The sequence below is a fragment of the Rhincodon typus genome, chromosome 2 (assembly GCF_021869965.1).
Source record: "Rhincodon typus isolate 14 chromosome 2, sRhiTyp1.1, whole genome shotgun sequence".
NCBI classification, from domain to species: Eukaryota; Metazoa; Chordata; class Chondrichthyes; order Orectolobiformes; family Rhincodontidae; genus Rhincodon; species Rhincodon typus.
The window spans coordinates 5,027,352-5,039,724 of record NC_063333.1 but is presented as its reverse complement, the minus strand read 5'-3'; the positions used below and the strand labels follow the sequence as shown (position 1 = coordinate 5,039,724).

General features: G+C 41.6%; 1 protein-coding gene across 1 annotated transcript in view; it reads left to right on the top strand.

The window, feature by feature from the left end:
• The first annotated feature begins 3,197 nt into the window (after positions 1-3,197).
• Positions 3,198-12,373, top strand: part of LOC125487263 — a 37,142-nt gene continuing 27,966 nt past the window's right edge. Inside the window, exon 1 of the mRNA XM_048618091.1 lies at positions 3,198-3,375. Coding sequence (XP_048474048.1) covers positions 3,198-3,375 — 178 coding nt within the window. The remainder of the gene's footprint in view (positions 3,376-12,373) is intronic.

The following is a 12,373-nucleotide window of genomic DNA, read 5'->3' as shown; positions in this document are numbered from 1 at the left end:
CTGATGATGTTACCTAGCGTGGTAACGAAACGTCTGAACAAAAACAACCAGCTCTAATGTTTTCCCTCCTGTTTTCTGATCTGAATCTGACCCATCTAAGCCAGTTCCTCTGCCATACTAGTTTGAAACCTAGTAGCAATTCACTTTAGGAGAAAGTCACCTAGTGAAATGAATGATTGTAGCATGGAATTCAGATGAGCCATTAGTTTATTTAGTGGTGGATCAGGCATAATACGTTGAATGGCCTACTTCTGCTCCTAATTTGTATGTTCATAGATGGAATTTAATGCTGATTATGAAGCAATATGAAGTTTGGGAGAAGCAGCATGGACAGGCTATTCTACTTTGAAGATTGGTGTAAGAAGAGAAGGACCTCGCACTTACATAGTCACAAGGTGTTAAGTCATTAAAGAAAAAGTTTGAAGGCTTCATAGTAACATTGTATGCTAAAACTTTATGAATAACTGGTTAGAAATTAGAATATTGTGTACAATTCTGGGAAACCCATTTTAGGAATTATTATCAAAACTTTGATAGGGTATAGAGAAAGTTTACCAGAATGATACCATTATATCGCAGAGAATTGTTACAGTGCTGTAGGAGACCGTTTGATCCATCATGCCTGCACCGACACTCTGAATGAGCATCATGACTTTGTGCTTTTTCTGCCTTCTCCTCATAAGCCTGACATTTTTTTTCATTTAAATAATCAGCCAATGCCCTCCTGAATGCTTCAATTGAACCTACCTACTCCTATTCCCAGGCAGTGTATTCCAGATCCCACCTACTCACTATGTGAACAAGGTTTTTCACACATCACATTTGCTTGTTTTCCAAATTACATTATATCTGTTCTATTTCATTCTCAATCATTTCCTGAGTGGAAGCAGTTTCTCCTATCTATTCTTTCCAGTTCCTTTATTTTTTATTTTTTTTATTTTTTATTTCTTTTTGATAACAATCTACTTTGCCAGGAGAAACAATTTATCTCTACCAACTCTACCAAATTTCTGAAATTCCCTCGCTAAACTCTGTGCCCCTGTCTTTCCTCCTTTCAGGCATTCCTTAAAATTAACCTTCTAACCAAACATTTTGTTAACTTTCTCATAACTCCTTTCATGGCGTAGTATCAAATTACATTTAACAAAGCTTCTGTGAAGCAGCTACAATGTTCTTTTACACTAAAGATGCTCTATAAATATAGCTTGTTTTTATTAAATGCTTTCGGATAAGCTAGACTAAAAGAAAAGAATATGCCAGAAGGCTTGCTAAGCTAATGCAGTGTATTGTGTGGGTAGTACACAGCTGTAACTGTGCATTGGTGGTGAAAGAGGAATCAATCAAACATGCTGTCTTCTCCTGGACAGTGTCAAGGTATTTGAATTTAGTGGTGTTGAACTCATCCACACAGGTGGGGAGTATTCCATCACACTTCAGACTTGTGCCTTGTAGATGAAGGAAAGACTTTGTGGAGTCAGGAGGTGAATTACTTGCTGTAAAATCCAGAACCTGCTTCTGTAAAAATATTATTTATAAGGTTGATCCAGTTAATTTTCTGGTCAATAATGGCCCAAAGATGTTGATAATGGACGATTCAGTGATGGTAATAACCTTATGAATCAAGTGGAGATGGTTAGATTTTCTCTTGTTGGAGATGGTCATCAGTTAGTACTTGCGTAGCTTGTCATTTATCAGCCGAAGACTAGATGTTGTAAGGGTCTTGCTATATTAAGACATGGACTGGTTCAGTATCTGAGAATTTGTGAATGGTAATATTGAGTCATACAGTCATACAGGTTAGAAACGTGCCCTTTGGTCTACCAGCTTGATGATTGAATGGTCATCAGCAAACACCCACAATTCTGATCTTATGTTCTTGAGAAAATCATTGATGAAGGAGATGAAGATGGTTGGGCTTAGTATACTACCCTGAGAAAATCCCATAACAATGCCCTGCGGTTGTGTTGATTGACTTCCAATAACCACACAACTGTCTTTTGAATATCCAATGCTGCTTCCCATTGATTCTGATTTTGGTTCGTTGATGCCAGATGTAGTTTAAAGTTGTCTTCACATCTTAGGCAATCAATGTTATTTCCCCTCCTGCGGTCAATTTTTGTTCTTGTTTGGACTGAAGTTGTATTAAGTTTTAGAAATGAGTGGCCCTGGCAGAACCTAAACTGAGAATTATTGAGTAAGTGGTGCTTGATAGCTTTGAATGCCTACCATTACTTTGCTGGCATTGGCAGTAGGCCTGCTGGGCGTGGATTTTGCCTGTTCTTTTGGGGAAAGAAAAGCTGGGCAATTTGACAGTGTGAAACAGTGTTCCTGATTATTCTTTAAAATAAATGAGCCTTATGACAAGCATGTGTACTATTACGCTTCTCTAACTTTGAAAACTGCTTTTAAAACTAAATTATACAAAGAATGTGAAAAACCTGTTTTGTGCAAGTGCTTACGTTTTCTCAAATGTCACGTTTTTGTTGTAATTCTCAAATCACCTGTGGCTATTGAGGATATTGATTCCACGCTGCAAGTCTGACTAAATCTTCCCCATCTCAGATCTCTGTCGCTGCTGTAGTTAATTACGTCTGGATCTGTTTCCCAATCCTCCTCCGTATTTGCATCTGTCCAATTGTTCTGAACATTGATTCTATAACTGAAAGGAATGGAAGACCAGTCTTCCCTTCTTTTGGACATCCGAGTTTTTAAACCGTGGTTACTTTTCTTTTCACGTTAACATTTTAGACATTCTTTTTAAGAATTTGTGCAACGCCCATGAGAGAATGGAAGCAAGAAAGCTGACATCAGTGCCCATTGTGACAATTCTAAGACTGTAAAAGGGTCCAGATTCCTTTCAAAACATCTTGCATTTGCAGTTTCAGTTTGCTTAAATAATAGTTTGTCGTAAACATCTGACTAATAATTGATGTAACGGTGTTCTGAGTGATTGGAAATTATGAGTCATATTTCTTACGATCCCGTAAAAATGGCATATTTACTCCAATCCTCTGTATAAACTTTGTTGTTTCAAATGTCGTCATTCTATTATTGATGAAAATGCTTCTGGTTATGTTTTGTGATAGCATCACACGGAGCGTCATAAAGCTTTGAATATGACTATCCTCAGGGAGGGTTGTGCTGCCTCGTTGTAGGAGACAGCTCAGCAAACGGTGGTCCGGGAGGAGGAGTAAAATATGAATCCCGAAGACGAAATAAGAACGGATTTCGATGAACTTGTGAGACGGGGACGAAACAGGACCTGCAAGAGACGTCGCGATCCACAAAATGACCCATATTTCGTTGACGTAGATTTTGTGGAAGATGGGAATGGAGGCGGGGGCGCAGCAGCAGCACCAATACCTCAAGATGAAGGTGAGCAACGCGATTGAGAACAAGGTATCTCTTTTGCTATTTCTTTTGATGAAAGGCTTTCAGCTTACTTGCTTACCCCTCGCGGTGGTTTACCAAATTCCCATAGCCTGGAAGCCCTAAATTAATCTGCAAGAATAAATGAGACGTAGCTAGTATCCGAGGACTTTGGTTCAATTTGAGCTGTTTATTTGCCATCACTTATAGTGTTTGCAGATTGGGAGGAGCAAGTGTATGATAATTTTCTGCTGATGTACCTTGTTCACATTGGGCAGTGTCTGAATCAATCGTTTATTCTGTGTCTGCAGTGGTATAAATTTTATTTATTTAATCCCAATTTCTGCCTCTAGATTTATAATTACATCGAGTGTAGCTGATCTTTAAGTATTACTCCATAGGTATGTTTCCAGTTATTCATTTCATTGCTTAAACTAGGCTATCATCTAATAGGACAAGATTGATCTGGTTCATTTTGAAACTGAGGAACAAAATTTGAAACTTTTTAAAATCTGACCCTTTTTAAGAACCTGCAGATGTTGGAGATCAGAAATAAAATCAGAAACTGTTGAACATACTCAACAGTTCATGTAGCATCTGCAGTGAGACAAGTTAATATGTTAGTAACCTTTGACGGAACTTATGGAGCTTTATAAAATGTTGAAAAAAGTGTTCAAGCTCTTAGGCATGCAGCGAACAAGAAATGTTTCCAACAACTAATGAGGGATATGGTTGAAGGAAGAAAATCATGCTTTTGTGATTATAGCTATGCCTGTTTCAAAATAAGGATCTTGTAGAAAAGATTGGGAGATTGAATGTCTTTTCCTGAGGCTTCAATCACCATTCAACATTTGCCACCTGACTGAATATAGGGTCTCTTCCAGACTTGCTGGAACCAGTTCCCAGGCACTCCCTCATTAATAACCAACTTCTACTAGCTGTTTAAACACAATGCTTTTCCTGGGGTCACCATGTCTCCAGGAATCCTTTTAATCAAGAATCAGCCTGCAATTACTATCCAGGCCTGGCTTCTCAAGCAAACAAAAGTATGTTTGGTCCTTTTTTTAACCACAGGCTGTTCCAATGTTCACAAGTCATTATGAGCTCACAATTCCCAGTTCACAGGTCAAAAACAAAGTGATAAAAGAATAAAAATAAAAAGTAATGAAAAAATCATTGGGAGTTCTAATAGTTCTTAGTCCTATGAACATAGTGTGGTATTTCTTTCTTTCCTCCCTGTATTGATTAAGCCTTTCCTTATACCATACAAAATTACATGATAGAAACCTATTATTTTTGTCCAGTGTTATTTTACATTATTTGCAAATGGCTGCAACTATATTTAAATCCTCATGATGCTGTGAAGGTCATAAAAGCTGTTTTAGTCTTCAAAGAATATTTAATTACATTGGTGTTCACTAATTCTTTCCTATCTTTGGAACACAGTGCAGTGTCACCATTGATCTTTTACCCTGGCATTTATACTCTCCAACTGAGGGAAATATCCTTCCTGCATCAGGGCTGTCTAGGTTATACATTTCAATCAGGCTCCCTCTCATTCTTCTATACTCTAGTGAATACAGGTCCAGGCAAACCAATCTCTCCTTACGTGACAGTCATGCCAAACCCCTTATCAGCCTGGTGAACCTTCACTGCACTCCCTGTATGCCAACCATAGGTAGACAGACTAAAACTGCACACAATATTCCAGGTGCATTCTCATCAATGTTCTGTACAACTTTATTAAGAGATCCCTATGGCTAAACTCAAATCCACTTGCTATGAGGGTCAACATCTTCTTAATTGCTTGCTGTGCTTCCCTTTTTACTTGCAATTTCTGGTGTACAGGGACACCCAGATCCCTTTGTGCATCCAAATAATACTCCCTCTTTTTGCTTTTCACACCACAATGTATACCTTTACACTTAGCCATGTTGTACTGCATCTGTCATATGTTTGCTAAACACGCAACTTGTCTAAACAAAAAAACAAAGAACTGTGGATGCTGGAAATCTGAAGCAAAAAACAGAAATATACGGAGAAACTCATTGGGGAAACATCCTCTCAGCAAATGGGCTGTCTCGGCAAGTTCTAAAGAAGGGTTACTGGACTTGACACATTGACTGCTTTCTCTCCACAGATGCTGCCATACCTGCTGAGTTTCTCCAGGTATTTCTGTGTTTAATTCAACATGTCTAAATCACCTTGAAGTCTTCTTGAAAGCTCTCTCAATTTACATTCCCGCCCAGTGTTTTATTATCATCAAACTTAGAAATACTGCATTGGGTTACATCTTCTGGTATCAAGTAAAGCTGGGCCCTAGGACTGATTCTTGCAATACCACAGCACTAATTGCTGTGTGCCACCTGGAAAAAGACCCAATATTTCCACTCTGTTTCCGATCTATCAGTCAGTTCTCAATTCAGTCCAATATGTTACCCCATTCCATGTACTTCAGTTTTGCCTATGAATAACTGCACAGAGACCGGTATCCTGTCACCAAGTCACTCTTTATTTACATGTGCAGAGGACATGGGCTCTGACCAGCCAGCTCAGAGCCAGTCCTAGCATCAGGAGACTCTCTGAATATCCTGTTTATGTCTCTCAGCCAGGGCTCACTGGTCCAGGTTAACAACCCCAGTCAAGGATCTCATAGTCAATGAGATTCATCTGGCCCTCATTCCAATCACTCCATGTCCCCCAACCCCCAACCAAGTATGGGGAAGCAGGCCTGTTCTTTTTCTTGTAGCTTCTCCTGGGACACTTTTGTCCCAGGTCTGGTTCCTCTGACTCTGACTTGGACATCGTGGCATGTACAGGATTGAAGTCCGTCTCTGGCGCCAAGAGTGTCTCAGGAGAGTTTCCTCCTCTTTGTCAGGTGGTAATGATATCAAGGCTGCATCCATCTTGGACTATGAGGTTTCCTCAACCTAGACGGAAAGAGAGAATACACAGTTTCTGATAGCCTTTCTGCTTGTTCTGAGGGGACAGGTATGTTTTGCTCCTGCCCTGTTTGTGAAGTAGCAGCTTTTGGGTGATCCACAAGTTTGTTCAGGACCACCTCAACTACCCGAACTTTGTGTGTCACAGGACTTAACTCGTGCCGACCTTGCCCAGTACCCATGCAGGGTCAAATCCCTGATTTTGACACCAAACTTCATTCCCTGAAGTAAACTGTCTCTCTCACGTCGATTAGGCATATTGCCAGTATTGGCTTTCTTTTGCTGTTTCAGCCCCCTGCCAGGTTCGGGAACATCACATTTAACCTGGTGTCTTCTCCCCAACAGCAACTCTGCTGGAGCTATCCTAGTAGTTGCATAAGAGCTGATCCCATAATCAAACTGGAACCAGGACAGTTTGATATTGAGTAAAGCTGTAGGCTGTTGCTTTAAGCCTGCCTTCAACATTTGGACCTCTCATTCCACAAGACCATCAGACGATGGATGGTATGGCGCTGTCTGCACATGCCAACTACCATTTGACTTCAGGAAATACTGGAATTCTCTGCTGGTGATGTCTCATTGTCTGTAACCAATATTTCCAGGAGTTCATGTATCATGAGTGATGCTTGCAGCTTTTCAATCATTATCCATGAGTTTTCCAAATGAACTTTATGCCTGTCCGATCACACTGAATGGGCATCCACAATGACCAGGAACATTGAGCCCACGAAAGGACCGGAGGAGTCAATGTGCAACCGAATCTGAGTTTTACCTGGCCATTCCCACGAATGTGGGGGCACTGATGGTGGTAATTTTTGTCCTTGTTGGCACTGTGGGCACTGCCTCACCAATGCAGCTATGTCAGCATCCAAACCTGGCCACCAGATGTAATTTCTTGCCAACATCTTCATTTTGGAAACCCTTGGATGACCCTGGTGGAGTTCAGCCAATATCTGGCAGCGACCTTTGCTCGGGACAATCGTGCTTGTTCCCCATAGTAATATGCAGCCCTCTTCTGTCTACTGGTCTTGCCACATCCAGAAAAATTTCAGTCCTGGCTGTGCTGGTCAGTTTGTTTCCCCAGCTAGTTTTGCTAGAATGGGATCTTTTTGTGTCCACAGTAGGATATTGTTAGGGTGATGGGAAGGGTGTCCAGAAAGTTTAAATCAGACCGGACTGTTCCAGGGGAGGTACCACCAGTGGTGTGTCTACCAGTGGGAGGTGGCTTATGGCATCTGCATTAGCCACTTGGCCTCCTGGACAGTGTTCCAACTTGTACTTGTACGCACTGAGAATAAGGGCCCAATGCTGAATTTGACCAAAAGCTATAGGCCACATGGCCTTGTCTTCTTTAAGTGGACCTAACATGTTTTTGTGGTCTGTTACTATGACAAATTTACATCCATAAAGGTATTGGTAGAGCTTTCTCACACCAAAGATGACTGCCAAACATTCCTTCTGGATGTGGGTGTATTTACGTTCAGCATCAGCCAAAGTCTGGGAAGCATACACTATTGGATGTTCCTCTCTGTTGGGTCACCGGTGAGCCAATGGTACCTCAATACCATATGTGGAGGCATCACATGTCAGCACCACCTCTCACGAGGGATCATATTGGGCCAATACCTTCGATGATGATAGCTCCTTTTTCACTTTCCTAAAGACTACTTCTTGGCTCCCTGACCATTTCAAAGACTAACCCTTTTTCAATCGCAAATGTAAGATGCCGGCCAGATTATGTAGGCCAGGCAGCATCAGCTTCCATTTTCTGAAGAAGGATCCCAACCAGAAACGTTAGCTTCCATTTTTTGAAGAAGGGTCCCGACCCGAAATGGCAGCTTTCCTGCTCCTCTGATGCAGTCTGGCCTGCTGTGTTCCTCCAGCTCCACACTGTGTTATCTCAGACTCCAGCATTGGCAGTTCTTACTATCTCTGACCAGATTATGTATGTATTTTCCATAATAATTCACCAACCCAAGGAAAGACCTATGCGCCAGTACAGAAATGGAAACCGGGGCACCTTTGATCACCCTCACTTTATTTTCCAATGGGTGTAACCTGGTCTTGTCATCTCTGTAGCCCAAATAGGTCAGTTGGGGTGCCTAGAACACACATTTTCCCGTTCTAAGGCTTACTCCTGACTTGGGGAAGGTTTAAGCACTGTGTCCAAGTTCTCCAAGTGCTCTTTATTGATTTTCCTGGTTATTAGCACGCCATCCTGATAAATGGTGACCTGGGGTAGACCTTGTAAGCTGTTCGCCATGGTCTGCTGGGAGAGGGCGCAGGCTGATGATACCCCCAATGACAATATTTGTATAAATTCTTATAGGTATTAATTATGGCATATGTCAGGGATCCCTCATTTGCACGCAATTGCAGGTATGCAAGGTTCATGTCCAGCTTCATGAAGGACAGACCCCCACCAGCTTTGCCTACAAGACCTCTATGGAAGGCATTGAGTATTTATCCAGCTGTGAGAAGTGGTTTATCGTTTACTTAAAATCCCTAAAAAGGCAAACTAAACTGTTGGACTTCACAATTGGTGTGATCAGTGTTGACTGTTCTGCAAACTGTACTGGTTTGATAATTCCTCCACTTTCCAGTCTCCTGATTTCTGCCTCTACTTTTGCCCATCAGGCAAATGGCACTGGGTGGGCCTTGCAGAATTCTGGAATTGCTTCCTGGTCAACATTTAAGATGACATTGGTTCCTTTGATAACTACTAGACCTTCCTGAAAAACTTCTCAGCCAATCAAAGTGAATCTTTCTCAACCAATTCTGCTCCAATATGTTTGGGCCTAAGCCTCTCGCTATCATCAGTGCTAACTGTACCAACTGCTTCTCATAAGATACCGGAATTGAAGTTGTACCCTTAATCTATAAGGGTTCCTCAATATACGTGCTCAGTCTGGCTGGGGACTTGCACAAAATTAAGGGTTGGAGTCCAGAGTGAATCTTGTTAAAGACTGATTCTGCAACCACTGACACAGCTGTGCTAGTATCGACCTCCATGAGAAGTAGGTGACCATTTAACCAAACATTTATTTAGATTGGTTCTGATTTGGATTTTGCTAAGCAATCTAACTGTTTCTAACCACTTGTAGATGGACTTTTCATGGTGTGCACTTTCCTGGATACCAGCCTATGAATTCTCTTATTCAAGCCAGGCTTCATAGGACTCCTTTGCTGTGTCGAGTCCGCACGCTGGCAGCAAGTGCAATGACTCGCCAAATCAGATCCTGAAGAGTATTTTAGCCATTTGGCCGAGGCTTGGATTTGTTGTGGGGTTTTGCTGTGAGCTGTCCTAGGGTTCTCTGTTCAAGATTGGCCCTGCATCAGGCTGTGCGATTGCGTGCGCTCAAGTGCTGTTCCCAAGTTCAGTTGGACAGTTGAAGGTGTCCACTTCTACTGGGATGTAGCTCCCATGCTTCACTTGCCGCATTTTCTAATGACAAAGCCAGACGTAGTGCCTGTTTGAAGTCCACTTGGGCTTAGCTGGTAGGTGCTTTTGCAAGGTTACATCATTAATCCCACTTCCCAAACGGTCTCTCAGCATCTCATTCAGGTTTAACCCAAAATGACATGCCTCTGCCAATCATCTTAACCTCATCAAAAATCTCGATTTTCCTGGATCTCGAAGAGCGAATGAAACCGATGGCTTCTCAGAATTAGAGAAGGTTTGGGTCGTATTTCCTGACTAAATCTGTCAACTCTTGAAAGGTTTTAGTATCTGGTGCTTCAGGGAAAGTTAGGCTCCTAATAACCAAAAATGCTCTGAGTCCGCAAGTAGTCAGAAGGATTACCAATTGCTTTTCATCTGCCCCAATGTCATTTGCCCATAAAAAATAATGCATTCTTTCCACATGCTGGGCCCAGTCTTTGGCAGGATCGAACGAGTCAAGCTTCCTGAATAAAGGTACGATGCTAGAAACACTTATGCCAACTCAAAGATGACTGTTGCAAGTGAATTTTCTTCAGGTATGTAGCATTTTATTTCGTTGCCACAGAAATAACTCCACAGAAGCTGGTATCCTATCACCAAATCACCCTTTATTTACATGTGCAAAGTGCATGGGCTGTGACCAGCCAGCTCATAATCAGTCCCTCAAATCAGGAGACTCTCTGAATCTCCTTTTTTTTTGTTATTTACCACCACACTACTGCAATACAGCAGTAGTGCTTAATTTCCCCAGCACCCATGTGTATGTGTAGATGTGAGACACAGTAAAAGCAACAGGTGTGTAAATAACTTTATTGGTAGTCCACCACCAGGAAAAACATTCATGTGACCAAAGAACTAGTAGCAAGCAGAGCCCCTGGGGATCAATGCCTATGTGAATGAAAAGGTGAAGGGGAGGGTAGGAATCAAATCAAAATAGAATCTCCTGTTTATTTCTGTCAACTAGGGCTCCCTGATTGGCCCAGGTTCACAACCCCAATTAAGGATTTTGTAGTCAATGAGATCCACCTGGCCATCATTCCAATCACTACAGCCTATAAATCTTATGTAGTACCTTATCAAAACGCCTTCTGAAAGTTCAAATATGACACATCCACTGTTTGGACCTTATCTATTCTAGTGGTTACATTCTGCAAAACCACAGTAGGTTACTGGAAAATAAAGATAAACAGCAAGGTAATATAATTAATATTTATAATCTAAATCCAATCTTCTTTGATCATACCCCCCACTCTGAGACAGACACAGTTTAGGAGTAAATTAGAAAAAAAATAAAAGAACTGCAATTCACCAGTTCAATCAAACTGTTTCAAATGATGAATACTAGATCTTAATGAATTCTTTGGACAATAAATTGTTCACAGGCACATGACGTTGTAAAGCTTGACAGAAATCACAGACATTGGTGAATGCAAACGGTTTCAGCAGATTCTTAGGAATATTTACTTATTTCTTACGGACTGGGATTCTTTTCTCAGAACATTTAATAATTCAATAACTTAGAGAAAAAAAACAAGAGCAGCCAGTCCAAAAACTTCCCGAAGAACAGTCAGGTGCTTGGCCTGCTGTGTTCGTCCAGCCCTGCACCTTGTTGTCTCGGATTCTCCAGCATCTGCAGTTCCTACTATCTCAGAATCTTTTTCTTTCTCTTTTTCCTTTCCACTCAACATTCTCTGTGACTATCTAGTTAATACCTTCCTTGATTGTCAGCTACCAACCCTGTGTGTAGTAACAGCTCAGTGCCGATTTGTCTACAGTGTCCTGAGAATATTAATTAAATTGCACATGTTCCAGGCAAGTTCCCAATAGCAAAGATTAGAACATAGAACATTACAGCGCAGTACAGGCCCTTTGGCCCTCGATGTTGCGCCGACCTGTGAAACCAATCTGAAGCCCATCTAACCTACACTATTCCATTATCATCCATATGTTTATCCAATGACCATTTAAATGCCCTTAAAGTTGGCGAGTCTACTACTGTTGCAGGCAGGGCATTCCACACCCTTACTATTCTCTGAGTAAAGAATCTACCTCTGACATCTGTCCTATATCTATCACTCCTCAATTTAAAGCTATGTCCCCTCGTGCTAGCCATCACCATCCGAGGAAAAAGGCTCTCGCTGTCCACTCTATCTAATCCTCTGATCATCTTGTATATTTTTATCAAGTCACCTCTTAACCTTCTTCTCTCTAACGAAAACAGCCTCAAAACCCTCAGCCGTTCCTCATAAGACCTTCCCTCCATACCAGGCAACATCTTGGTAAATCTCCTCTGCACCCTTTCCAATGCTTCCACATCCTTCCTATAATGCGGTGACCAGAACTGTACGCAATACTCCAAGTGCGGCCGCACCAGAGTTTTGTACAGCTGCAACATGACCTCATGGCTCCGAAACTCAATTCCTCTACCAATAAAACCTAACACACCATACGCCTTCTTAACAACCCTATCAACCTGGGTGGCAACTTTCAGTGATCGATGCACATGGACACCGAGATCTCTCTGCTCATCCACACTACCAAGAATCTTACCATTAGCCCAGTACTCTGTATTCCTGTTACTCCTTCCAAAGTGAATCACCTCACACTTTTCCGCATTAAA